Genomic DNA, 27,980 nt, shown 5'->3' with positions numbered 1-27,980 from the left:
AGCTATGCATTTTCAGTGAGCTGGAACGAAGGAAATTCCTTCTGATGGTTGACCAATGCCTTGCAACTTTCCGAGCTAACCAGGTCTGCCTTCTGGTTTCATTTTTGTTGAATTTATGGCATTAGGTTGTCGACGTTCGTGTCATTTGCCATTGAATATGTTTCACAAACAAAGTATGTAAATAACTTGGTAACATTTTATTAAAACTTTAATTTAGTTAAAAAATAAAAATTAAAAAAAAGGCATAAAAAACTTCGCAACAAACAGTGATTCACTGTAACTTTTGTCATCTGCGCATTACAAAGGAAAAACACAAGCATTGGCAACCAATCAATAGTAGTATTTACAGAAGTGTCAAATCAACAACACAAGCTGAGCACAGGAAATGGTAATGCGGAAATTATACAATCCATGGAGTAAAAGAACACAAGAAGTTTGAAGACAATAATACTAAACAAGCAAGCTTTTATTTTACGACATGTTTTTAGTCGCATATTTAAGATTTTTGTATCAATTTGTCTTGCAGCTATGTTGGTTAACGTTAGACAACTTGTTGCAATTAACATTACATTGGTTTAAGTGGATATAATTGTAACCAAACAAAAGCACAGCACGGATTGGAAGATGGAACTAACAATCTTTGCTGCATGATGGTTCACAATCTAAAAATAAATTAAAACCATAATTGTCTAGTTACTGTTTCCCTGACACAATTAAACGTAATTTTTATTGACCGGCGTTTCACCTGTTCTTACACTCAGGAAGCCATTAGCTGAATAGCAGGGGAAAGTCGGTCAATGAAAATTACATTTAACGAGTCAGACGAACAGACTATTGAAGTATAATATACATTCCTGGCAGCAACATGGTGCATAAAAGTTGTTCCGCAATTTCGTTTGCGTTAATTTAGACAATAATTTTAATCTTGTTTACTGATAAATATAACACACTCAGAGTGACTTGATTGTTTATTAATTTATGGCCATTTAATCAAATGACTTTCAGTGAGATTTATTACGGATGTGTTACGCTAAACAAACGAATTCCCCAAAAAATAACATATTTGCCGGATTATGTAACAAAATTGTGCATCTTCACTACAATCGATGTGACTTAATGGAAATCATTTATCTTAGTTAACAAAAATACAAACCTTCTGATGAAGTTTGCATCAGTTGTTGACTGTTTGTCATTTTACCTGAGGTTTCTGTCGCATTGATTTTTTGATTTATGAATATATTTACCCCAGATTGGTGTCCAATGTCCTGCAAACAGCAAGCGTAGTTGATATAAAATCCAATATAAGTCGCAACTGAAGTTCAACATTATAACGCAGGCTACAGATAAATACACTTAGCGATGTTTGCATTCATTACAAACATTCCGCATAGTTCACACATAGTATAATGATCCTACCTGTCTGTTTCCAGAATGTTGATGGACATCACCCTGAACTCCAACTATACTTTCTGTTATGTTTGAGTGTTGTGCCTCTATGCCCAGATATTGACCTGGTGTAAAAGAACAAGCTGATTTACCATTATGAAGCTTGTTCTTCTTCATTATTCTTAACAACCCAAAATGTAAAACAATTTTTTGCATTAATTAATCTACTTTTAAAAAATGCGCTTTTTCCATACTTGATTGTTTTTCGTCATTTCTTTGCTCAGCACTTTTTGGAACATCCTACAAACAATGAATAAACAGTTTTAAATGCCAATTGAACAGCTAGTGGCAATGAAAGTTCTTTTATCTCACTTGATTTTGTTGTTCCTCCTTTATGTTAACTTTCGCACTAAAATCTGCTTCTTGTTCCTCGTCAACAAACTTCAATTTCACATTCACTGTTTCATAACCAATGTGTGGAGCAAACTTCCAACTAATATCACGTTTTGTTGAATTGATTGCATAAATATTCATCAAAATGACTTCATTTTTCGAAAATGTAACTCGACCACTTTCACTTGTAAGTATAAGAGTTGCTTCAGTTTGATGATATCTGGCAATAATTAATACAAAAAATTGGCAAATCTGGCAATAATCAATAGAAAAAAATCTAATTTCAATCTTTTGTGTTACTGCAGAACTCTCGACCTCTTGTGACCAAAAGGTGTATACACAGGTGGTTATAAAACAAACAAAGCAAAACGTGAGTGTGGACCCGGTCCAAAAGGCATAATTTCTATTGAAAAAGCCTACACAGGAAAATGCCTTTTTACAACACACTGATCAATACAACATAAAATCATAACATTTGCTAGGTTTTCACCTTAAAGCAAAATCAGTTAACTTTTCCAGATGTGGATTTTCCCCTTGATTGAATTTCAAGTCATCGCAAATGAAAAATTTCCAAAGTCTTTCATCACAGTCAAAAGGTTCATTATATGGAAATCCACCCATAACTATTTTATTTTTCGACCAAGCAAAGGCATTTTTTAACAATGATTGGAACCTTAATGCAAACAAATTAATTGTCCTGTATTTATTTTGTCATCAGTATACATTTACCAAGTAAAGTGAGTTACTTTAAACGAAATCATTCCCTCCCCACTGTGGTTTAAACTTTGATAATATTCCCATGTTTTTCCATCTTGACTTGTTTCAACCTTAAAATTGTGTTAAACGGTTTTATTTCGTGTATCTTACCTTCATTACTCCATAATGCATTTTAACACTTCTACTTCTACGTTGACTGAATAAATTTAAGTGGATTTATTTTTTTATTTATAAATATGGCCTTAACAATCAATAAATGCTGAGAGTTTAACGTAATGATAAAAACTATTAGAAAAACACCACAGCTTAATAAACAGTTTAGTTTTTTTGCTAATTTATAAGAAAGCACTTTTAAGTGAAGGCCACAAGATGAATGTTTAAACTTACTTCAACAAGTTGTGAATCTTCACACACAAAACATGTTGGTAAAGTGATGGTGACTTCTTGGGTGAACTTTAACCCACTTGGTCCACAATACAACAATGGAGTAATTTCTTTCTGTGGAATGAAAACCCAATTAAAAAAGTTTAAATAGAATGGTTGAATAATGAAACATTTTCTTGCTAACAGCCAAGAAAATACATCTTGAATTTGTTAAAACAACAAACATAAAATATTCCATATGTTTGTACATGGTTGTAAAAATTGTGTGTTATTGATGTATGTTTAGTACAGAACGTATGCAGTTGTTGATAGTGGCACTGTGCTAGCATTTACACTTGCGGCACACTAATTTCCACTTTGTGGTACCCTTCGGTCAATGTCGATCCGTTGGGTACCCTCATCCATTTGGTAATTCAAAGTTAGCCATGCCTTTCTCTATGCAATGTCAAAAACACTCATCATTGAAAAGATGTTTCGGCATCCTCCGGGGCTTTTTCTGCCATCTCATAAGGCATATGAACCTCCTGGAGGCTCCACAAATCCTTGCTGTGTTTTGTTCACTGTAGCTGCATTAATTATATTTTCCTCTGAACTGTACTTGTGGACCTTCATGGGTAAATGACTTAAAAGTCAATAATTCAAAATTGATGAACTGAGCCACAGTAATAGGTGTATGGGAAAAAGTCTATCACATGTTGATAACGTTGATAACTCACAAAAATCATTTGTTGGATTTAATATCGATATTGAGCCTTTTCTCTCTTTTAGAAATTGTACGCCTGAGTTACCCAAATTTGGGAGTAATCGCAAGGGTCAAGCTGAGCCTAAGTTGGCTAAGCTTAGCCCTGGTCTAACTGCCGGCCAGATTCCGGCGAATACCCCCGTCAGGTTAGTTGATATTGAGTCTGATCTCTTTTGACAGTAAAATCCTGTATGCAAATCACATGTGTAAAACCACTTACATTTGGCTTAGTATTTCCATAGTAACTTCGCATCCAAATTTTTACATTTGTCTCCAGTGCATTAGCAGGAATATCAACAATACAACCCATCACACGAAGTTTGCCACCTTTCACACCAACAACTGATGATGTTGACTGGATTACTTTATATTCTTCATGTTTCTGTAAAAAATCAGTTACCCACATAAAAGTTAATTTCTTCAATTCGTCTTGTCCGTCTCTGTTCTGTACCTATAGGCCTAATGATTGCTGGTGAACTGCTGTTGTTAGAGATAAGACTAGTAAACAACTTTAATAGCACTTTCGCGAGCTTGATCTTGCTTCATCAGGTGTCGCAATAAAAATGTTAGTTCTTTGTCCGAAATGATAACAGCAGTATTTATGGAATTTTAAATTAAATACGGTTTATAACCCAGCTGCAGAAGCAAAGACTATTTTGAATTCTGAAGTAAAGTTTGTTACAAATATTTGGTATATTGACTTGTACAAAACCATGAAAAGTTTCCTTACTTTTGAATTTTTGAGATTTTTTCCTGCTTGTGTAAAGTTTTCAATATTGACAAGCAACCACCCGATTTTGTGTCTGCATGCAGTCAATGACTCAGCACTTTCATCGGTCAAATTGTTGCAGTATAAATACAAGCCTTCCATCTACACAAAATGTAAACGTTGTATAAATCTTGCCAAAAATGATTCAAAAACACAAGTTAACTTAAAGCCGTTCTCACATTGAAAAACATGTAAAACATTAATTATCGTCAACCAAAAAAATATTTTTTTGCCTAAAGAGCTTTAATTTATTTAACGTCAATAAAACTGAGAAAACTTTACAACAGACATGAGTGGGAATACAAAATGAATTGCCAATAATTCATAAAAGAAATCTTACAGGTTTTTGTAAATCTTTAATCTTCTCTGAGAGGATTTCCACACCCTTATCTCCTATGCCACAATCACTCAGATAAAGTTCTTCAATATTGTGAATGCAACGAGCCAATGCAGCTGTTCCACTATCTCCTATCTTGTTCTTGGAGAGTCTGAGTTTCTTCATCTGAATGAAATGCCAAACAATAAACTTTGCATAGGTGCTACATAAAGAATAAGGCACCCAAAGTTTTGTTAGGGTAACAGGAACTTACACCTATATAACTAAGCACACAAACTTGTTTTGTCACAGTTTCTTTTCACTTTCTTTTTGCATTCAAAAACAAAAACTACATTGTTGTTACTATCAACCTCATGTTTGAAATGACCCTATATCAGGTAAATATGATGTTAACCATGACTTCACAGTGTAGACATGAACTAATGGGGCATCCATGGACTTTGTGAATCCTACTTTCCTAAAGTCGAGGAAAATCTGAATTTGGTTTTACTGCATCATAAAGAGATGGCTTTACAAAACAATTGGATCCATTGTCTCAAAGTTAATTTTGTTTCAAAGTTAGTATTTTAACATCATGTGATTCGATATTAAACAGCATCTTTAATGTTTAAAGTTGTTGCCACTTGCAATTACAACACCAAACACTATTTTTAATTGTATCTTACTGTTTTTTTGCATTGATGAAATTTTCTCTGAAAGAAATTCAACACCACGATCTCCTATATCACAATTATCGAGAACCATTGCTTTAATATTGTGTTGAGGCAATGCGATCTTAGACCTATATGACTATGTACATAACCTTGTTTCTTTCATCACTCAAATAAATATCACAGCAGTTTTCAAGCTCTTTTTGCTTTTGAAACTAACAACTGCTTGGTTGTAATCACAAAATCATGATTTTGTTTGAAATACCTTTAAATTGACTTAGATGACTTAATCACGATCTTACAGTGAATGCAAAAACTAATGAAGCATCACTACACTTGCAATTTGCGAATCCACATTTCCTAAAGCTCTGTAATATCTGAAATTGCTTTTAATGCATTAACTAGTGATGGAACAACAAAGCAATAGAAATCATTTCCTCAAAGTAAACAATATTTCAGTCAGTATTTTAACATTATGTGATTTGATATTAAACAGCACTATGAATGCAATTTTATCTTACTGGTTTTTGCATGAGTGTAATTTTCTTTGAAAGAAATTCAACACCACGATCTCCTATATCACAATTATCGAGAACAACTACTTCAATGTTGTGAATGCAATGAGCCAATGCAGCTGCTCCACTATCTCCTATCCTGTTCTTGGAGACATCGAGTTTCTTCATCTAAATAAAATGCCAAGCTATAAACTTTGCGTGGGTGCCAAGAGGGGAATGCAGCTTCTACCAGTGTTCTGCTGACAAAATGTTAAGATAGTGCACCAAAATTTTGGACCTATATGACAATGTATATCAACTTGGCATTTTTTAAATGAACATTTTACTTTTTGTGATTTGATATTTAAGCAATAAATCCAAAGTTTCGGAAGTTTTCCACTTCTTGCTATAACACCAAACACCGTTTTATTTGTATCTTACAGGTTTTTGTAAATTTTTAATTTTCGCTGAAAGGATTTCCACACCATGATCTTCTATACCACATTCACTCAGGTAAACTTGTCTAATCTTGTGAATGCATCGAGCCAATACAGCTGCTTCAATATCTCCTATCTTGTTGGTTTGGAGATCAAGTTGAAACAACTTAGAAAACAAGTCTCAATCAAATTAATTATTACATGCTTTATGATATTTGACTATCGGTTTCACTCCGAAGAATTACTAATAACGTAATATGTAACTATGTAACCTAAGAAGCACCAAAAGAAAGTATTTGATGAAATTTGAGCATCATTTTTATAAATTCTATTAAAGTATACCGGTTTGTTTCTTCTTTCAATTACAAAGCAGAGGCTTTTTATTTCCTCCAGAGTGAGATCACACCAACTTAGATCGAGCTTATGAGGAAGTTTGGAAGCTACTGAGGAAGTTGTCTTCTCATCATTTGATTTATGTGCCCTCCCGCATTCTTTAAGTATTTTTTCCACGCTTGGTCTCCTCCTCAAATTCGAGCGAGTAGATGTTGGATCATAACTTGTTGGACCTGTAAAGTATGATGGTATTTTAATAAAATATAAATTTATATCAACAAACTCATGTGGTTGATAATTTTATTTTGAAAATTAAATGGCGTTGACATTCGTAAAAAAAGGGTTAAATCATCGCTTGTAAATATTGATAAATAACCATTAAATTTTGCATCTTTTTATTCTAGTTTTTTTTTCCGAAATTTCAAACATGTTTATTGCCATGGTAACCATCATTACAAAATCTGTTTGTAAAAAGTAAATTTTAATAGATCCACAAAGCAAATTGAATAAATGAAAGTATAAACTTGTAATTAAAACGATAAAACAAGTTTTACCGGTTCCGTTTTATTTTTTATGTTAGTTTTAGTAGAGTTCGTTTTACTGTCTCTTACCCTGTCTTTGATTTCTCTTGCCCATCATACAGGTCTTATGGTGAATATTTAAAGACTTGCATTGTTTGGTCCTACAAAATCTGTAGAATTATGTATTTTTTACTTTTTTTACAATTTTTTTTTATATTGCAATTTTGCAGGAATACTTTACTGGCTTGATTGCCTAGTGTAACTTTGTTGTTAACGAATGTTCTGGTCTCGGGTTGCAAAATTTATGTTTGTGGTCCATATGACAGGGTTTGAACTATCACGAAAATTTCAAATCGTGTAACGATTAAATCCTATGGATGAAACACGAAGAACATTCAGTCCCAAAGTATTGGTGGTAACTTTGCCGAACGGCAAGTTTTAACAAACAGAGAGGGAAATAAATTAATTGTTATTATTATGCACAAAATTTTAAAATTACATGACAAATTCGGTCGGTGTCAGAGTGAGATCTGAGAAATCAAGCTCTTGGTGAGGTTTGAACTCGAGACTCCAACCTAACCAATCCTCCAACTGAGCTACAGTGGTTTCACTGGGTATATTGTGACCAAGGTACACTGATGTGCAAGCGCACAACTTGCCAGGCCACCTTCAGATATACGTAGGGGATCTCTGCCACTGTAAGCAGACAACGCAGTAATGTTTCATGCGATGGAATGATTGGCAGCATCGTAGCTCACTTGGTAGAGCGTTGGGTTATCCCAGGCTCGTGAGTTGAAGTCTCACCAAGAGCTTGATTTTTCAGATCTCGCTCCAACTTGTCAGCAAAGAGTAGCTGATCCAGGTAGGCTGCAATGTCTGGGCTGCAAAGCCTGTAAACCTAATGATCTTGATACGATAGCTGTGATCATCAAGTAAGAACCTGCGCAGTGGGGCGATCTTGCCAATCAAGCTTTTGCATGAAAGCTATCATAGTAAGAATACAAAGTGCGAAATTGGTTTTTAAATGTTTCCTAAATTGTATTAGGACGTGACTGGTCTATAGGAGTATTTTAAAAAAACATGTGTAGTGCAGTGACAAATTATTTTTTAGGAAATATTTTACTTTTAGGCAAAGCAGAATGGTCCAGGAATATAAACACCGAGTACCAAAAAACATTTATAAAAATAAAAACACCTGAATTTAATAGCAACTATCACGCCAGACTGCTACTTGGCTTAGTTGTGGGCTTTTACTGCGGTGAATAAATCTCGAACGTCGCAGTCAGTTTCGATAAAATCAAAACTTAGTTGTACGCACTAACAAAAAACAACACAGATGAGCTTTTGTGTCCGTCTGCTGTCAGTTTCAACACGATCAAGATTTATTCGCCGCAGTAAAAACATCTAAACGCGCTTTCGTAAATAACTCCTATCTAAACCAATTCATTTTCAGCCAATCTTTACCAGCAACATTATTACGTCAGACCCATTGTGACGTAGGGTCGGAATCACTTCTTGTGACTTTTTACACAACATTATTGCTCAAAACAATAAGTCACGTGACAATTCCATGCGTAGTTTTGTTCGAGATATCGAGTTCCTGCGAAACACTACACCGTTGTGACGTACACAATATCTCCAGGTAACAAAAGATGGCCCGTGGTACGACCCCTACCTTAGGCTCCCAGAAAGTCCTGATAAAAGCCCTGGGCATGCCTCGCACGGTATTGTGTTTTTTTACTTTGCAGAATAAAACTTTAAGGTAGTTCGCACACGCTTCTGGCACAATTTACCTTGCAAACGTTATTCTTGTCACAGGCACTGTACAAAATTTCCCATCGGCCCCACTTGGATTAGTATTACATTACAAAAAGTCCCCGTGTGTAAATGCAGTTAATTTTATGAACACAATGGTCGGTGGAAACAGCATTCACATCCTTGTTCTTTTCGCTTTTTTAGTTAACTACAAAATTGTTTCGAAAAAATAAAATTGCTACTAAATTAAACATCGTGTTGGGGACAGATCTTGAAACACTTCAGAATTGAAAATAAAACTTTTATGATGAAGAAAAACCACAAAAATAATGTACTGACGAAACTCTGTACTAATTCTGTGCTGACAAAACTCTGTACTGACTCTGTGCTGACAAAACTCTGTACTGATTCTGTGCTGACGAAACTCTGTACTGATTCTGTGCTGACAAAACTCTGTACTGATTCTGTGCTGACAAAACACTGTACAGACTCTGTGCTGACAAAACTCTGTACTGATTCTGTGCTGACGAAACTCTGTACTGATTCTGTGCTGACGAAACTCTGTACTGATTCTGTGCTGACAAAACTCTGTACTGACTCTGTGCTGACAAAACACTGTACTGACTCTGTGCTGAAAAACTTTGTACTGACTCTGTGCTGACAAAACTCTGTACTGACTCTGTGCTGACAAAACTCTGTACTGACTCTGTGCTGACAAAACTCTGTACTGACTCTGTGCTGACAAAACACTGTACTGACTCTGTGCTGACAAAACACTGTACTGACTCTGTGCTGACAAAACTCTGTACTGACTCTGCACTGACAAAACAGAATCTGATATTTGGCACCTTCACAATACACTGTGACGTCACAATGAAATAGATATTCCGTCGCTGTCCTCTTCTGTAATTCGATCGCGAAATGATGGAGGATAATAAAGAGAGAAGGAGGATCATTCTCCCCTGCAGATTAGTGTTTCACCGATCAAACGAAACGGAGCATTTTTCATGAGAAATACACATAAGGTAAAAGCAGCCATTTCACAAACAGATTGTTTCTAAAAATTTAAGGAATGTAACATCGTAAACGAAATTTTACAACTACTTAACATTTTTTGCAATAAAATCTAATCGTTGACTTGGGGAAAGCTACTCGGAAAACATATGAACCTTTTGAGGTCTTGTATTTTTGCCTTCACAATCTCATAAATGGGAATTGAAAACATTGAAAATGAAATGGGAATACATTATATGACGTTTAGTGCGTTCGTGAAAAATTTCTACTAAAATCTCTTGCGACCACAGCATGATACTGGGAGATGACATGCAGCAGCGTTCCGCCCAAATTTCCTTTCACCGCAACGTGGTCGACGTATTGTTCATCCTGCATAATCGCAAGCGCTTCTAATTTCTGCTTGGAACGCCTACCCTGATCGCCGCGTTTCGAGCCTTTTTTAAAGTCTCATTGGATGGTGCGTGTTTTGCTTAACGTACCATCTTTGCTCCTTAGCCGCGAAAGAACAGTACGGATTACTGTCCTTTATTGCGCGTCGAAAGATTTACGGCCATTCCTCTCCTGTACAATATCTACCTTCAATACCCTTACTAATATAATCGAACTCGTCTATAGTTAAGGAAAAAATTGCACTCTACGCAAAAGTGCTTGGGGTCCAATACGGGTCGCGTTTTAACCTGACAAACTCATCCACGTCGCACTCGCCACAACAATCGCAATCATCGCGCACATCAGTCAAACCTGCTACCTGTTCGTTTACCCCTTCCGAAAGCACAGCTCGGGCGAAGGTTTGTGCAAGGTTTTATGGACGAAAGTGTATGTAACGAATTTTCTTTCCTCCACGTCACCTTACACTTTTGTTAGTTATTGTTATTGTTTGTATTCCATTGTTTTCACTTTTCTTCCTGGCACCTTGTAATTTCACTGTTTTCTTTCGTTGGTACCACTTTATTTATTATATTGTTTTACCCACGCATATTGCTTTTAAGTCTCGCACTTCACACACTTTCACCACACTATTTTATTACCTTCGTCTCCCCTCCCTTTCATATTACTCACGCTCCGTTTATTTTTGTATGCCCCGGTTGTGCCGCGTGTCGGGAAGGCGCATCGTGATTGGTTGGTGATTTTTGCGTAACGAACGATTTCTCTAAAACCGGGGAGTTTTATTCTGGGCGTCGCGTTGTTAACATCTCTGGTACAGTGTTGTGTGTGAGTTATCGAGATCTTGGCCAGTAAATTTTTGCAGTGTTTTTAATCGCTTTTAGTTTGACACGACGTCCAATAAGTTAAATCAGCCTGGGTAAATTTGGCTTTGTGGTGAACCGTTATTGCAGGGTTCTGGGCAGTATCAGAATTAGGGAGGCAGTTTTGTGAAAAGTACCGAATTAGGTAGAAGGGTTAATTGGGGATTAACATCCCCACCTAAAACATCTAGCAGCCGAATTGCAAAGCTGCCAAAATAATTCCGTAACATGTACATCGGACCACCGTTTTTTCATTTTTTCACGGATCGAGGAGATTTTTTGCGCAACACACCATGTATCAAAACTTCGATATTAATATTAGCGACGACTTCACCTCAAAACAAGTTTCCACGACGGCGAAACATCGATTCCGGGTGCTTCACGAACAAAGAAATCAGTGATTCGGCTTTAGGTTTTAATGTTTTCGAAATAGCCCAGACAACGCGCTGCGCGATATGACGCGGTTGTGTCGTCGTGCTCGCGATCGACGATCGTCATCCTCATGGGTTTATTTGCCTTCTCCTCGCTAATACATTATTTTACCGACCCTTGTGAAAATGTAAACATTTCTTACACTCAGTCCTGTGCTAAGAAATTAGTGATTACTTTGAGCGCATTAATCACCTTTTTGGCATATCCCAACATGTGCGCCATTTTCCTTATTCGATATACGGCAAAGGAATTTCATGAAACGCGTACACAACGAGCGTTATTGCCACGAAACGTATTCTACGATTCGATGCATGGTCCAGCGCACAATGGTGACGTCATCACGCTACCATGGAGACACCAACGCAACGACATCGAACACACCTACGTCATCACCGGGGTGCACTGAACACAACGTTATCTGCACTTCATAACGTTGCTAATCGCTGGAGGTGACATTTGATGACCTACGATCGCTCAACTCTATATCAACGCCCGTTGAACACATATACGTCACCACCTTTCGCACAATAACGCACGTCATTTTTCGTTGTGTCCTTCGCAGTTTATTGGGCAATTCTGAAAACACTTTTAACCACTTTACCAGATGTGCTTTTTCGATCTGACATTTTCCTGTACCTCCTATTTTTGTAAACCGATCAAATTAAACTCTGGCAAACCAGTTGTTAATGCACTAAAACATATACAGTGTGTCAAAAGAAAGTGCCTGCAAGTTAGGAATAGTAAAATATTAACTAGGAGGCTCCGGCCTGGTACAAAACGACAACATGAAATGTTGGGGTCTGGCAAACACAATCTAGCTCGCCCTGTTTCAAAGGTTGGTAAATGAGAAAGTTATTGCTACGAATCTTGATTTATGATCGTGTAGTTGCGTAGTGATTATTTTGGTTACTAATAACGAGACCCAATACAAGATGGAAGAAAGTTATTTCTGCATCGTTTCACCATCTAAGTATGTCACCAACTTTGAACTGAAATTTGTTTACATGAAATAATTGATATCAAAAGCAACGAGCGTACACGAATACCGCACAATAATCTCACCACCAAAATAACTGTAACGTAGATATCATACGTGACAGAGCCCTCGCCTTTAAATTCGCATTTTGCAAATGACCGAAAAGCAAACAAAGTATTAGGCAAGCAAAACGCCCGCTCAAATCAACAGAGTACACCCACTCTCCGTAACTTCATGGTGGGTAAACAAGACGACCCCCACGCGAGAAACGTGACGACAAATGCCCTTCTCTTGTTCGTTGCTTCCATCAACAACATTTGGTATCTCTTCTTGTATTGACCGTTTAGCCGACCGTTAAACGACATGACCTCCACCCGAAAATAATGCATATGTGGCTGGATTCGTTACGTCGATTTTTGTATTGATTCTTTACCTTCACCAAACGGGCCAACCCAAGGTTTCCAGAATTTCCTACATTGACCTTTGAGCATCACCGTGTTTGCGTTTGCATACGTTAAAACAACGCCCCTGCACCAGCAAGAGAAGCCCAGTTTGCGCTACAAAGAGTATCTGCTGATGATTGCTGACGATGTGGTTTCTTTCCTAAATCCAGCAAGCGCCGGTAGAGTAATGGATTTCTCGGTAAACCTACCAAAGGATGATAAGTACGAATGTCTAAAACAATAGTTAATAAGCACTTAATACTGCACAGATTATAAAAGAGTGCATAAACTGTTATATACATTTGAACCTGAATTATGGATGAGATGCTCTCATTGTTAGGCCGCCATAAACCTGTTTTCTTTTTATGTAACGTTTTACAAAGCATGACCCAAGCAACCGAGTTATACTCTCAAAAAAAGTAATTGACGATCCAAGGGTGTTTGGACAACGTGCTACCACTTCCTGTCTGCCACAGGGTGAGTGTGGAGCGCCATGTGTTCGATGTTGGTTTTAAAATCGCAATAAAGCTCTCCGTCGTTCAATCGCTTGTTTTATTCCTCGTGCGTAAAAATACAACTTGCCTCATCTCGCTTGGTTAATTCGTTGGATTTGATACAAAACATCACAAAGATAGTCAACCCTTTTACATTGTTTTCTAACGGTGTAAAAAGTTATATACCTGCTTCGATAGGTCTAGACTATATAACTATAGGATTGACGATAACACATTTGTTCCAGTTTATCGGGAACTAACCATATAACCACAAATGTTGTTGTTTGTTTTTTAAGGATTTAAACTAAGCTGACGGTTGAGGTTAATGCGCATAAACTCTTTAATTTATCCCTTTATTGCAAAGGTTCAAGGGATAACCTCAGCAGCAATGTTTCAACGTTACGTTATACCCAATGCGTAATCTCTTTTTACAAAACCGTTCAAGAACTAGACAACTGTAATACTGAAAGAACAGAAATTTATGACGGGATAAGGAAATTTTGCCTAATTGCTGCATTCCAACAGCAACTTAACCAAGTTGGCTTAAACTCAAATCAAATCAAATAATGTTTATTTTGAGCAAACAAAGCAACTACGCATATGAACAATATACAAAGAAATGGGATGGCATGGACACCGATAAACCATAACGGTTATCGAGTCAGGCGCCCATGCAAAGGTGATTTCCTCACGGAGAATCACCGTCTGCCGTGGGATCGCAGCCAGTCGCACTGGGAGGTGATGGGTTGCAACAGGCTGCATGTGACGAAAGGTGGCCACACGGCCGTGTTGGCCAAAGCAAAACCCATCGAAACGCAAACGACAACTCGGTTCTCAGAACGTTTCCTTTGATCCACATCGACAGACCTTAAACGTCCCGAGGACAGTCCAAACGTGGTGGTTTCGGCTGGAGACGGTCGGGATCGTCTGGAGGTTGCGTTTGTTGAATCATCGTAGGTCTTGCTGATGGTCCAGCGCACGTTGTGATGTTGCTGTGCAGCGCTCCTAGGCCTTAAACGATAACGGATCCCACGGCAGTAAATAGCTCATTTCGGCGTAGAGTGTACAGTGGAGTAGATAATCGACAAGAAAACACCAGGAAAATAGGACAGGAAAAACGCAATAAAAGACAAGAGGACTTGAAAGAAAAAGGGAAACTGACTGTTAACAGGGTGGATGAAAATGGATGTCAGTACTGAGATGTCAAACTTAGGCGGACTTATTTTAAATGATGGACGGGAGAGCGATCTAATGGAAGGGTTTATTTCCTTCCATATCTGTGGGCCCCGATATTAAAGTATGCAAAAGCCGAAGGTGGTGTTAACCCTTGGGTGAAATAGGTTCTTTTTCGATGCATTATTTGTGAAATGATCATCTATAACCGTAAATAAGTAGTTGTAGGAGGCCGGTAGATTGCCGGTATAGAAATCGTGCATTGCTTTAGCCAGATCGAGTTTGTAAATGTCTCCAATTTTCATGATATCTAATTTCTTATATAATGGCGTGACGTGGCTTTGAAAGAAAACAAAGGTTATCGAACGGAGTATGTTATTATGAAGAGTTTTTAATAAGAGTGCTGAGTTTTTTAATGAGAGTGCTTGAGGTGGTGGGGAAACAATAGGAACTTTGTTTTCCGAATGATAAGGGAAAGTCGATTGTGCCTTAACCAGTTGTCAACATGGGATTGTAAGTCAATAAGTGATGGGGAGGCCATGAAAAGAACCGCATCGTTAGCAAACAATTTAGTTGTGACAGTGGATGGTTGCGGGGCATTGATATGCCATAAAAAAAGTAAAGGAGTTAATGGCGAACCCTGTAGACAACCGCATGTTATGGGTTTAATATCCGACACAGAAATTCCAATTCTAGTACATTGACTTCTATCTACAAGGTTACTTCCCAACAACTTTTCGTGATTTGCGTTGTCGAATGCCTTAGACAGATGTAGAAATATGTGCATGTGGTGGAATGTTTGCTTCTTAATCCGTATTGATGCTGTGAAATTAACTTACTTTTTTTAAGGTAGTTGTTATATAGACGGCTGTTGATAATTTTTTCAAAATTTTTTGCAAAAGGGACAGTAATGAAATTAGTGCACTCACTCACGGAACCGTTTTTGTGTATGTGAATTACTTCTGCCGACTTAAGAACTACGGGATATTCTCCATTTACGAATACAGTTGTTATAATTTATATAATTTATATACAAGGTGTTATAATTTATGAAAATGGTTTAATTTGGACCTAGACTCTGAAAAGTCGGTATGTTGTTGCTATGGTTGTAAACATTGTGTGTTGTGTTGACATTAAGTGAACAGAGAACCGATGTTGACTCAAGTCGCGTTTTTTATGGGAAAAATAGATTGTGGTAGCTGGCACGCTCAAGGCCGTGCAAGTTCTACAAGGCGGACAACAGCTGTTACATAAAAAGTTCTCAACTTTCTTCTGGAAATTGGACAATTAAGATTTCAATAGAGGAGAAAGAAGGTTTGTTCGATAACATACAAAATGGTTGTGACAAAGGCGACACTGAGTAAAATTGTGTCGGACCTGAATTCACCGCGAAGCTGAAGAGCTAATTGTCGATGTAAATGTTCACAAGGTTAAAGAAACGAAACTGTTAATTTCCACAAACTTTAATGTCTACATAGAGAAACACAGTATGCATACGTCGAAATGCGAAATATACAAAACCCTTGAAATTCTTGAAATCCCTGAAATTGTTAAACTAAAAACAGCTCAAATTATGCACAAGCATCACTTTAATCAATTACCTTTGTTTTTCAATAATTTTTTTATTCAGCCATGGCACAAACACTGCCATTTCACTAGACATGCAGATGGCTCAAATTATGTTATTCCAATAATGAATTCTCTATTTGCCCAGAATACGCTGCTGTACCAAGGTCCCAAAATTTGGAATGAATTGCCGCAAAAAATGAAAAACTCTGGAAAATTTGCTTTAAAAAAACACTACAAACAACATCTTTTGCAACTATACAACTGAAAGTATGTTTAATGTTGACAAACACGTGCACATGTGCGACCCACGTGCTTTTCTTTCTGCCGCTAGAGCATGCACGCATCTGTCCGTACTCATGCGTAACTGAAGTAGTTTGTTTGATTGTTTTTTCTCGTTATTTACTATTTATGTTTTCTACAACGTCTTTACATTTCCTTATTTTCATTGTTCACTTTTGCACAATTTTTGTGTTCGTCTTTATGTTTATGTTTTCGTTTTCATTATTCATCTTGTGTTGTTGAGTAATTAGACCAAGGGTGACGCTTGGCACCGAAAACCTGAAGGTTCATCCAGCGTCCCCCTGCCCATACTCTCGCATTCCCCATCCTTTTATACTGAAATACTTTGGGCAAAAAAATAAACCAATGAATGAAATGTCAAAGATAAGGCAAAACAGGAACTTGCCAGTTTGGAAAAAGACAAGGAAGAATTCGATACACGTGTGGAAGAATCAATCTGCTTCGAAGAATGTAGATAGAATTAGCGTCTCGTCAAAACGAACTGGCGTGACAGTTTCTACTGCGCACACCTCTAGTACCCGATCAAGTACGAAACGCACAGAAGCTTTGGTTCGCAAGGAAATGGCCCTTTTGAAGAAACGACAGTTAACTGAAAGGCAAAAGATTGCTACTGAAAAGGAGAAGAGAGAAACTGAAGGTCAAAGAGTTGCAAACGAACTTGAGTTGTTGGAAGTGGAACAGGAGGTGCAAGCAGCGGAGGTTGAGATTGAAATGTGGGAAGCTCGATCGATAACTGGATCTCAGCATGAAATGATGCCAGATCGTTCGGGTTTGAATGCAGTTCAACGGCCAACCACGCAAACATGTCGAACTGTATATGTACAAATTGAACCATACTATTCATTAAGAGTTGCATACTGGGTATATACAGTGTTTCGACCTGTTGATTGTGGCAATGCGCCAGCTTTTACAATAACAGGCACACATATTTTTACTTTGCAGTACCTTTCAGTCAACGTCGAGCTGTATTTATGGAAATAATAAACCTTTAAGGGGCCAATTATTCGTGCTTTTATGAAATGTCCATCCCCAATCTAAGTTAGGGAGATGCGTAGTATGTGGGTGACAGATAGGAGAATCTCAGATACTTCCTTCCTGTCTCTGAGATACTCTTTCCGTTTCATACGTATGCATTTTTAATGGGGAATTTTCTCACGGAGACACTCGCAGATACTCTGTGTTTTCCTTTCTTGACTGGGAGTACGATAGAATTTTCCCTCAACCGAAAAGAGAGCAGAGATTGGGAGAGACTTTCCCTGCGTGTCTTCTTTTTGTCATCACCAAGGTCTCACCCCGCTTCTTCCGATTGTTAGCTATTCCGTCCTAGTGTATCTATGCCTGCCTGATCTTTATCTTCGCAAATCTCTTGTATGGCGGGTAAATTGCTTCCTGTATGATTCGATCGAAGTCTCACGTATTTCCTTTTCTGCTGTTTATTTTCAATATTTCTTAATTCCATGCGCAGTCTGTTTGTCACGAACCAGGCTACACATTCGACCATAAGGTATTTTGTCCTTGCCAGATTATGGCTGGGTCCTTGTTTTGATAACTTTCCCGCTTATGTTCACAATGTGACCACAAAACCCCCCACGAGTTCGATACCAATATACGCATCTGCGCATTTCTTTTTTCTTGATCCATCTGATAGTTTCATGTTTTATATATTTCCCTTTCCAAAGGGGCGTGTCCATATTTGACAAGCTTATAAAGGAGATTTAGGAGCCTCACGATTGGGGGAGGTGCGGCACACTATAAATCCTAGCTTTTGGTTTGTCATTGCACATCTTGAAAGCCGGCAAAATCATGCGTGCAAGATTTCATTGCGGATTTTGTGACATGCATTTTGCTGAAACCGATTGCATCAGTCCTTTACCATTAGTTATTTCCTTTAACTTTCACGTTCGTATTAATGTTTCCGTTTGTTTTTTGTTGTTTAAGTCATCAGGCCACTGGTGACGCTCGGCATCGTAAACCTACGGGTTTTCCAGCGTCTCCCTGCCCACACTGTAACGCTTTCGGTTTTTTTTTACACTGCAATGTTCGTTGTCGTGTCAGGGCAAAAATAAAACCAATGAATGAATTAATATTTTTCTAATCAATAGATTGAACTTTACAGAGTTTATTTACAGAAGACTCACATTCCTCCAATCATAAATTGATTTCGCTTGCTATGCAACGATAAAAATGGTACGTAAATGAATAAAGGGTTTATTTGATGCAATATTCGACTAGTTTGCTTATGCAAGCAATAATAGAAATCACCTAAAGATTATAACCAAAAGACAAAACAAACAGAAAAGAAAAATTGGAAAACCATTCAGAGAATTGTTCATCTGAATGATTGCCAAAATAATAATAAAGCAAGCAAAAATGTAAGGAGTGTACTGTTGTCGAAAATATGGTGCGTCTAAAAACAAAGACACATTTAAATGTTTTCGAGAAATAATGCCTAATTTTGAGGTCAAATCTCACATAGTGAGGTAATTAGTTTACATCTTGCAACATCAAATCTAATAATCTTTGCCAAGAAGCTTTGTCATAAGAAACCGACCTCAAATTATAATAGTTGTGCCCTGGTCAGATAATAGGGTACATACAACGAAATACAAACCTGGTTGAATGTTTGTTTTGTTAACTGCCCCTCCTGCTACAGTGATGTGTGGTTCAATTAATGTACAGCCAGTAATTGCAGTCTCTGGATATTACAGTTAAACATAGGAGACATAAGACTTCAAAACTAATACGTGCTTAGTCATACTTGCTTGCTGCAAGGGGATTTGTGACGTGGCATTTTTCAAATCATATTGCTGTCTTGTCTTCTGTAAACCATTATATACATATTTAATGTAAAAAGCAAAAGATAAAATGTCAAATCTTGCAATGTTGAGTGTAAGAGGTTATGTTTTTACTGACTTGTTTTTCCTGTGGGTCTTCTATTTCAACTTCAACACCAAACTTTGTAGTGTGTAACTCTCCATCAAAATCCAATTTAAGATTAACCATTTCATGACCATGGTGTTTGCTAATCGTAAGTAAAACCTCATCTTTCATCCAAAAGCTTGAATATGTATTCCATAATTCTGTTTGATATTTATTGAAATTATCTCGACCAGTTTCACTTTCATTAAATGTCACCCGGCCACTTTTACTTTCAAGTGTAAGAGTTGCTCCATTTTTATCTGATCTGGTAAACAAACAATAAAGAATATTGGGCATTAAATAAACTTGCAAGAAAGAAAAAGTATTTGGAAAGAAGTTTATTAGCACAATCAGTATTGATTCTAAGTATTTTACAACACTTAGGTTTTACTTGATGATAACCAAACTATTAGTTGAACGCTTGTGAATGAGAGGAGGCTCAGTTAACAAACAATATATTAGATATCTGGTGACGAAATAAGATTGCTTTGTTTGTTACAATTCACATTTATTGACTTGCCGTTTTATGGTTGACTTGTTTGTTTTGTAAAGTTTTTCTGTATGTTTATTTAATGTCAAGTCATTAAAAAACTAAAAGTACCAAAAAAATTTCGTGATGAAAAGAGAGAAAGTCCCTAAACTATTGTGACTCTTCTGTGACCTTTGATGCTTGATGTTTTGGCAGGGATTTGAATACTGATAGACTTAATAAATACTCATACCATCTCTACAACGCATTAGTTTAAGTAATTGTTTATCAAAGCAATTGTACTTTTAATGTGGTGATTAATTACCCTAATGTAAAACCAATCAACTTGTTAAGATTATCTTCAGTCTTTAAGTTGAACTGCAAGTTGTCACAAATAACAAGTCTCCAAAGTCTTTCAGCAGAGTCAGAACTTTTCTTTGATGGAAATCCACCCAGGACCATTTTCTCCTTCAACCAACCAAGTTTTTTGTAGATCACATGATACCTGCGAGTACGATAATCAATGTAACATAAAAAGTGTTTTTGAAACAAGAATGACGTCAAACAAAACAGACAGTAAAATGTTACACTTACCATGTAAAGTGAGTTACTGTAAATGTAATCTTCCCCTCCCCATTGTAGGATAAAGTTTGATAATCTTCCCATGTTTCACCATCTTGGCTTGTTTCAACCTTTATATTGTATTAGGTGTTTGTACATCATCATTTAAAATAAAAGGTATTTATGCCACTACACAACAATCACAAATTACTCTCAGTTCCAATATACACTTTGATACTTGTTTTCATACTTATTGGCTATTGGTTGAACAAACTCAAAGTAGTATAATTTATAAAATTAGTTTTATTACAGGATAGTTTAACAATCACTAAATCTAAAAGTTAAGAATAATTATGAAAACTTTCAGAACTTCGTTGGCAGTTTTATGCACTTTTGCAAATTGATGTAAAAGCACTTTTAAGTGAAGGCCACATAGTTAATGCTTAAACTTACCACAACAAGTTGATGAGGATCGTCATGCACAAAACATGTTGGTAAAGTGATGGTGACTTCTTTGGTGAAATTCAACTCACTTGGTCCACAATACAACAGTGGAGTAATTTCCTTCTGTGGAATGAATAATTGTCGAATAAAGAAATATTTTACTTGCAATTTTCAACAGCCAAGAAATTACATCTTGCATTTATAAAGACAACAAACATAAAATATTCCATATGTTTGTGCATGGGTACGGCAGACATGGTTGTAAAAATTGTGTATTTTTGATGCATCGATATTTTTTTGTCATTTGTTTAAACAGATTAAGTGTTTGGACCAGAACATATACTTTTGGTCTGTATAAAAAGCCTGTCATAGAGAAAATAACAAAGCAACCAGGTGATGCATGGGAATCAAAATAAAAGGGTGGGCTCAGGAAAGCAAGTGCTTTTGCAGAGCTATTTTGAGCGTGTTTTGGCAATTTTATTGCATTTTTATCCAATTCAGACAGGTGGTCATTTATTGTAGGGTGTTGTCAAAAATTTTAAAAAAGCATTAAAATGTTCAGAGGTGTAATCGAAACCGTCCTCTGAACATTTTTTTAAAAAAATCCGTCAGTTGTCTTTTTTGTTTTATGTTAGACCCGCTTCTTGTTTGCGCGTTCAGGTCTGAATTGTACTTGGGAAAATTGAAAGTTCTGGAAAAGGAGTTAGACCACGCCACATGGCTCTTCGTTGAGTTGCGTCACATTCACAAAACATTAATGTTGGTGAGATTTATATTGATACTTTTGATATTAAGCCTTTTATTTTTTTTAGAAATTGGCAAGTTAATCGCAAAGGTCAGCTAAGTCTAAGTGCAATGGCTAAGCCACTTACATTTGGCTTAGTATTTCCATAGTAACTCCTCAACCAAATTTTAATATTTTTATCCAGTGCATTAGGAGGAATATCAACAACACAACCCATCACATCAAGATTGCCACCTTCCACACCAACCACTGATGATGTTGACTGGAATACTTCATATTCTTCATGTTTCTGTAAAATATAGAAAATAAAATTATTAGTCATGCCTCATTAATTACAATGTTATTAGTAGTATATATGATAAGTTTCTTTATAGTTGTAAATTAAACATCATATAAAACCTTGCAACAGACCAAAGCAAGTTTGGGATCAAAAGAAATGTTAATTGTAATGAACAGTTTAGTACTTTGTTTTCAACAAAAACATGCATTTTATTTCAATCACTTCAGAATTGATGAGATCCTTCCCTGCCTGTGTAAAGTTGTTACTTGTTATGACAAACAACAACTCAATATTGTGCATACATCCAGCCAATGACTCAGCACTTTCATCCGTCAAACTGTTGCCTTGTAGATTCACATATTTCATCTAAACAACAGATATTACATAACAAATATTACCAAAGAATTTTAGAGAATGTTGAACAAAATTACAACTATTTCACGATAAACAACTAATTTTAGTTGTTTACCATATCTTTTGGTTATTCACAATGTGAACAACAGAAAATGGACAATATCAGATAGTTGCATAGTTACAGTGGTTAATGTAAACAAATTACTACAAACAAACATAAGTGATAAAACTGAATTTAAAAATGAAAAATTGGGTTCTAACCAAAACTGGAGATGCAGGCCAAGCAATCACTGTAAACTTTTGTAATCACACTAAAAAGAGCAGTAGCTTTTTACTACAGGATAAACCTGGCTTTTTATCAGAAAGTTCCATACAGTAAACACAATAAAATGCAACAGCAAAAATGGACTATTCATAAAAAAAAACTTAGACCTTTTGCAATGCTACTGTGCCACGGCAAAACAACCTTCCAGATAAAAAGCCAGGCAGATCCTGTAGTAAAGTTTTTTTAGTGTAAGTGATAAAACAGTCTGAAATAGTGAAAAGTTAATTTTACAGGTGTTTCTAATATTTTTTATTCTGTTGAGAGAATTTCATGTCACAAAACAGAATATGAACAATGGAAAAAAGACCAAACGAAGCACAAGTGAAGGACTAACTGTGTCTTACAGGTTTGAATAACATGCAGTCAAGCAAGGAAAGTATAATGACCACACATCCTGAGTACAGAAAAAGACCCAATTAAACAAAATTTAATAACTAATTTTCACATTTTTTTATTGTGATGATATAAAATTTCTCAACAACTGATAGTCATGTTTCACTTGGCATCTGATTGATATCTTACAGGTTTTTGCAAATCTTTAATCTTCTCTGACAGAATTTCCACACCCTTATCTCCTATGCCACAATTCCACAGAAAAAATTCTTCAATGTTGTGAATGCAACGAGCCAATGCAGCTGCTCCACTATCTCCTATCTTGTTAAAGGAGAGATTGAGTTTCCTCATCTGAATAAAACAATGAACTTGAAATTAGAATATTAGTAAGAATACAAACAAGGAAGGGGTACATGGTTTTCAACGAACACGCATGTCAAACAAGAAAGTATAATGGTAAGACAACCTGAGTACAGAAATAAACTTTTTTTTTTCAAATATATTTACTTATTGTTTCATTTTGTGGTGATATGAAGTTACACAACAACCAATTGTCATGGTTCACTTGACTTTTGATTTGTATCTTACAGGTTTTTGCAAATCTTTAATCTTCTCTGACAGAATTTCCACACCCTTATCTCCTATGCCACAATTCCACAGAAAAAATTCTTCAATGTTGTGAATGCAACGAGCCAATGCAGCTGCTCCACTATCTCCTATCTTGTTAAAGGAGAGATTGAGTTTCATCATCTGAATAAAACAATGAACTTGAAATTAGAATATTAGTAAGAATACAAACAAGGAAGGGGTACATGGTTTTCAACGAACACGCATGTCAAACAAGAAAGTATAATGGTAAGACAACCCGAGTACAGAAATAAACTTTTTTTTTCAAATATATTTACTTATTGTTTCATTTTGTGGTGATATGAAATTACACAATAACCAATTGCCATGTTTTACATAACTTATAATGTGACTTCTGATTTGTATCTTACAGGTTTTTGTAAATCTTTAATCTTCTCTGACAGAATTTCCACACCCTTAACTCCAATGCCACAATCACTCAGATCAACTTCTTCAATGTTGTGAATGCAACGAGCCAATACAGCTGCTCCAATATCTCCTGTATTATTCATGGAGAGATCGAGATACGACATCTAAATGAAACAATCAACTTGTAATTAGTATAGTAGTAAGAATACAAATAGGGAAGGAGTACATGGTGTTCATCTAACATGCACGTCAAGCAACAAAGTTTAAACATAAGCAATTTCACAAAATTGAATTGCTGAAACATTATTTATCATGGTGTTAAGAATATTGATAAACTATAAAATAATACCGATTTTTTTCTTCTTTCAATAACAAAGGAAAGGGCTTTAATCTCTTCCTGAGTAACTTCACAGCAACTTAGATTGAGGTAATCAGGAAGTGAGGAAGCTACTGAAGAAATTATCTCCTCATCATTTGTTTTGTATGCCCTCATGCAATCTTGGAGTATTGCACTTTGGTCAGGTATCCTATAATTACCAATATCCCATAAATCCATGCCAGAGGTCATTGGATCTAATCTTTCCGTTGGAACTGTAAATTTACACTGATATATAAATTATGATTTATGTTGAAACATAATATTAAGCAATATAACATTACCATAAAACACTACTGTAAGTAGCTTAATTAAAATATTTATCGTGTTTTATCGAATAATTGGACAAAATTCATGTTGCAGTCAATTTCACTTAAAACTGTTGACCTTTGTGTGAAGCTTTGATGACATCACTTGATGATATCGGTGAATGCCCAGGGACTAGTTTCCATCTTTCTGTATGTGATAACACTTCCTGATCATCACCCGTAACATCGTCTGTGCTTACCGTAAACCTGTATAATGCAAATTTAGGGCAAGAAAATTCTACCCAAATTTAGATGTGAAAAAGCAATTTTCATTTTTTTTTACAGATTTTCTTATTTGTTTGTTTGTTAAGAAAGTGGAATCATTTGTACCTAAAAATGTTGTAGAATTAGGTGATATTGTTTAGTATAAAGATCATTTGTTGAACAGGACATAGCTACTTCATTCTCTCTTACTAAGGTGAAATCTACATATACTGCATATGTAAACATATTTCTCGTATTTAGTGAAAAAGTTTGTGATGTAACCACCAGAAATAATATTTACATCTTATTCGATAACTTTTAAAATTATATCAGTACTTAAACCAGAACATACAAACAGAAACTTGTCTACACCTGACATTCCCTATCTGACCATGGCCTGCATTTGCAAGTGCTGTGCTTGGCAGTCTATTCTGTAAGCTTGTCCAGCAAATACAACTGGCTTGAAAAGTTGCCTCTGCCCAGAATAAGGGCCAGGGTAAGATATAATTTAAAAAAATAATCGTTTCATCACTGGTACCAGAAGAATTATCATTTCATCGATGTCTTAACTTTTGTCTTTGTTTCTGTCTGTGATTCCATCTGCTCATCACCATATATATCTTCATCAAACATTTACGTTGGCAATTTTACATTTTGAAATAGCTGTATATAGTAATAAAAAAAAAATTATAATTTCCAAACAGAAAATTTAGGAATACCACCAAAGTGAGGTTTTCAGGCTTGGCAGCCCAGGCAATGCAGCCCAGCTGGATCAGCCACTTTTTCCTGACAAGTCGGAACAAGATTTGAAAAATCAAGCTCCCGGTGAGGTTTGAACTCACGACCCTGGGCTAACCAGGCCCAACGCTCTACCAACTGAGCTACAGTGCTCAGTGGTTTCACGGGGTATATTGTGGCCAAGGTACACTGGTGCGCAAGCGCACAACTTGCCAGGCAGGTCCTTGCTTGGCGATCACAGCTAACGTATCGCGATCATGAGTCGCAGTGGGGCGATTCTGCCTATCATGCCATTGCATGAAATATTACTGCGTCATCTGATACGGAGGTAGAGATCCCCTACGTATATGTGAAGGTTGCCTGGCAAGTTGTGCGCTTGCGCACCAGTGTACCGTGGCCACAATATACCCCGTGAAACCACTGAGCTCCTGTAGCTCAGTTGGTAGAGCGTTGGGCCTGGTTAGCCCAGGTTCGTGAGTTCAGACCTCACCGGGAGCTTGATTTTTCAAATCTTGTTCCGACTTGTCAGGAAAAAGTGGCTGATCCAGCTGGGCTGCATTGCCTGGGCTGCCAAGCCTGAAAACCTCATGATCGCGATACGTTAGCTGTGATTGCCAAGCAAGGACCTGCGCAGTGGGGCGATCCTGCCTATCATGCCATTGCATGAAATATTACCACCAAAGTGGTTAGGAATAAGTGAAAATTATGAGCAAATTAGGTGAAAAATGCAATTGGAATTTGTAGAAAAATAAGTGCTCGAAAGTACCAACTGTGGTTTTATGCAAGGCCTATCTCTCATCTATACGATGACACCAAAGTTAGTTTACATTAGACAATCAAACAAAAATCTTTTATAAAGAATTTAAAAATTTCAAATCCCAGACATTTCCCCCTTTAACGAGTTTAGGTGAAGTTTCTTCTACTGTATCTGATCGTGTCTGTGAGTCCTAACGTGTCAGATGAAAATTTAAATCATGCTTCAAGGAACATCTGGGTATTTTGTTTTAGATCTCAAAGTCATTAGATAGATTTTTTAAGAAATAAATAACATGTTCACTACAACCCAATGCTAATATTAAGAAAAATATGGCATGTGAGATTTAAACCAGTGCATTTGGGTGACCCATAAGACATGTTTACTTTCACCAAATAATTCAGAAGTCATTCAAAACAGACTAAATGCAGGTGAAAACAGCTCAGTCAGTAAAGCAGTGGTATAATATGACTAGGACCATAGTCCAAACCTCACTGAGTGCTTGTTCTTTTGTATTTTGCTCTGATTTGACATAAAAATTGCTTTGAAGCAACACTAGTTTGGCGGAATTTAAGTTACTTTAAATTGATCTTTAGAACAATTTCTGAGGAACATTTCAGCCTAAATAAAACTGTTCATTGCTGGCACAGATTGTTAAATTTTTATTATGAAATAAAAAAAAAACGCTCTATCTAAATGCAGAATAGCTGGTACATCAACATTTAGATGAGCAGGTTCTCCCAATTTTGCATTATTAAAATATTCACATAACAATAAGTTCTTTACAGGTTTCAGTTACACTGTAGTCTGTAGCACATCTGCATAGTCTTGCAATGATCTTATAAATACCAAGCTGAAATATTCTACGTCTTCACCATAGCAGAAACTTGCTGATTTGGGCAGTATGTTCAATGCATGTGTGTGTAAGCAAATTAGTGTTAGTTAATAATATTGCATAAATTATTTCCTAAGCTCTGGACCACTTGCTTTGCAGTCTGGCAGTTGGTCATTCTATTCTGATTCTATACTTAGACTCAATGCGACTTGATGACAACTCTGTAACATATGCTGTTTGGATAAACATGGCTTAAAAGAATAAACATTCATTTTGAGGCATTTACATACCTTCCATGAGAAGGTTGAATTTTCTGCATTGGTGGAAGTTGCTCATTTGTCCAAGATCCTGTTTTTGATTTCATTCGCGAACTTTCGGATTTTGATTTTTCTGAATCCATGTTGGTTTAAATATACAGATCAATCAACATTTACAAAATCTACATTGGAAAATCTCTGCATTAAAATGAAAATATTTGTCAGTGCAAAAAACTACATAATATAGCCTATGTGATTATATATTCCTAGTACCCTTTATTGCATTTTTGCCTTCACAATCTTAATATTGTGTCGATGTTCGTCAATATTGAGTCGGTGGTCGATGCGAGGTAATTCATATCACAAATGTGTGTTAGACAGGGATGTTAGTTGACAAAAAAAATCGCCAGTTAACAAAACTTTCAACGCGGGGGCCACCCGACGAGACTATTGTCATTCTGGCAGAATCCTAAATTAATTTTTCAATAAAACTTTTCCGCTTCATTGTGCAGCATT

General features: G+C 36.4%; 3 protein-coding genes across 7 annotated transcripts in view; 1 reads left to right on the top strand and 2 right to left on the bottom strand.

Annotated features, from left to right (window-relative positions):
* Positions 1-27,980, top strand: part of LOC145906441 (uncharacterized) — a 61,996-nt gene that overhangs the window by 9,640 nt on the left and 24,376 nt on the right. The window lies entirely within an intron of this gene.
* On the bottom strand, positions 20-9,339 carry LOC145906593 (uncharacterized). Of its 5 annotated transcripts, none has more exons than XM_082994044.1 (16): positions 7,400-9,339; positions 7,254-7,333; positions 6,652-6,875; positions 6,314-6,475; positions 5,900-6,061; positions 4,732-4,893; positions 4,353-4,493; positions 3,843-4,004; positions 2,884-2,994; positions 2,509-2,606; positions 2,270-2,452; positions 1,759-1,999; positions 1,641-1,686; positions 1,417-1,511; positions 1,154-1,265; positions 20-662 (listed from the first exon to the last, which is right to left on the bottom strand). In XM_082994044.1, the coding sequence occupies exons 2-16, from the start codon at positions 7,279-7,281 to the stop codon at positions 631-633; spliced, it is 1,959 nt and encodes a 652-aa protein (XP_082850170.1). In that variant the 5' UTR covers positions 7,282-7,333; positions 7,400-9,339; the 3' UTR covers positions 20-630. The 5 variants fall into 5 exon arrangements, with proteins under 5 accessions (XP_082850170.1, XP_082850167.1, XP_082850169.1 ...); XM_082994041.1 differs by having other exon boundaries at positions 7,254-7,534; positions 7,663-9,339; XM_082994043.1 differs by having other exon boundaries at positions 7,663-9,339.
* On the bottom strand, positions 18,759-27,656 carry LOC145906265 (uncharacterized). Its single transcript, XM_082993688.1, has 15 exons — positions 27,498-27,656; positions 24,756-24,883; positions 24,342-24,583; positions 23,995-24,156; positions 23,585-23,746; positions 23,186-23,347; positions 22,207-22,350; positions 21,832-21,993; positions 20,969-21,082; positions 20,549-20,646; positions 20,280-20,459; positions 19,480-19,750; positions 19,325-19,385; positions 19,178-19,261; positions 18,759-18,973 (listed from the first exon to the last, which is right to left on the bottom strand). Exons 1-15 carry the CDS (start codon positions 27,605-27,607, stop codon positions 18,825-18,827), a joined length of 2,229 nt encoding a protein of 742 aa, XP_082849814.1. The 5' UTR covers positions 27,608-27,656; the 3' UTR covers positions 18,759-18,824.

Source organism: Ascidia mentula, chromosome 6 (assembly GCF_947561715.1).
Source record: "Ascidia mentula chromosome 6, kaAscMent1.1, whole genome shotgun sequence".
In the NCBI taxonomy this organism is placed as follows: Eukaryota; Metazoa; Chordata; class Ascidiacea; order Phlebobranchia; family Ascidiidae; genus Ascidia; species Ascidia mentula.
This window is presented reverse-complemented; position numbering and strand designations above follow the sequence as displayed.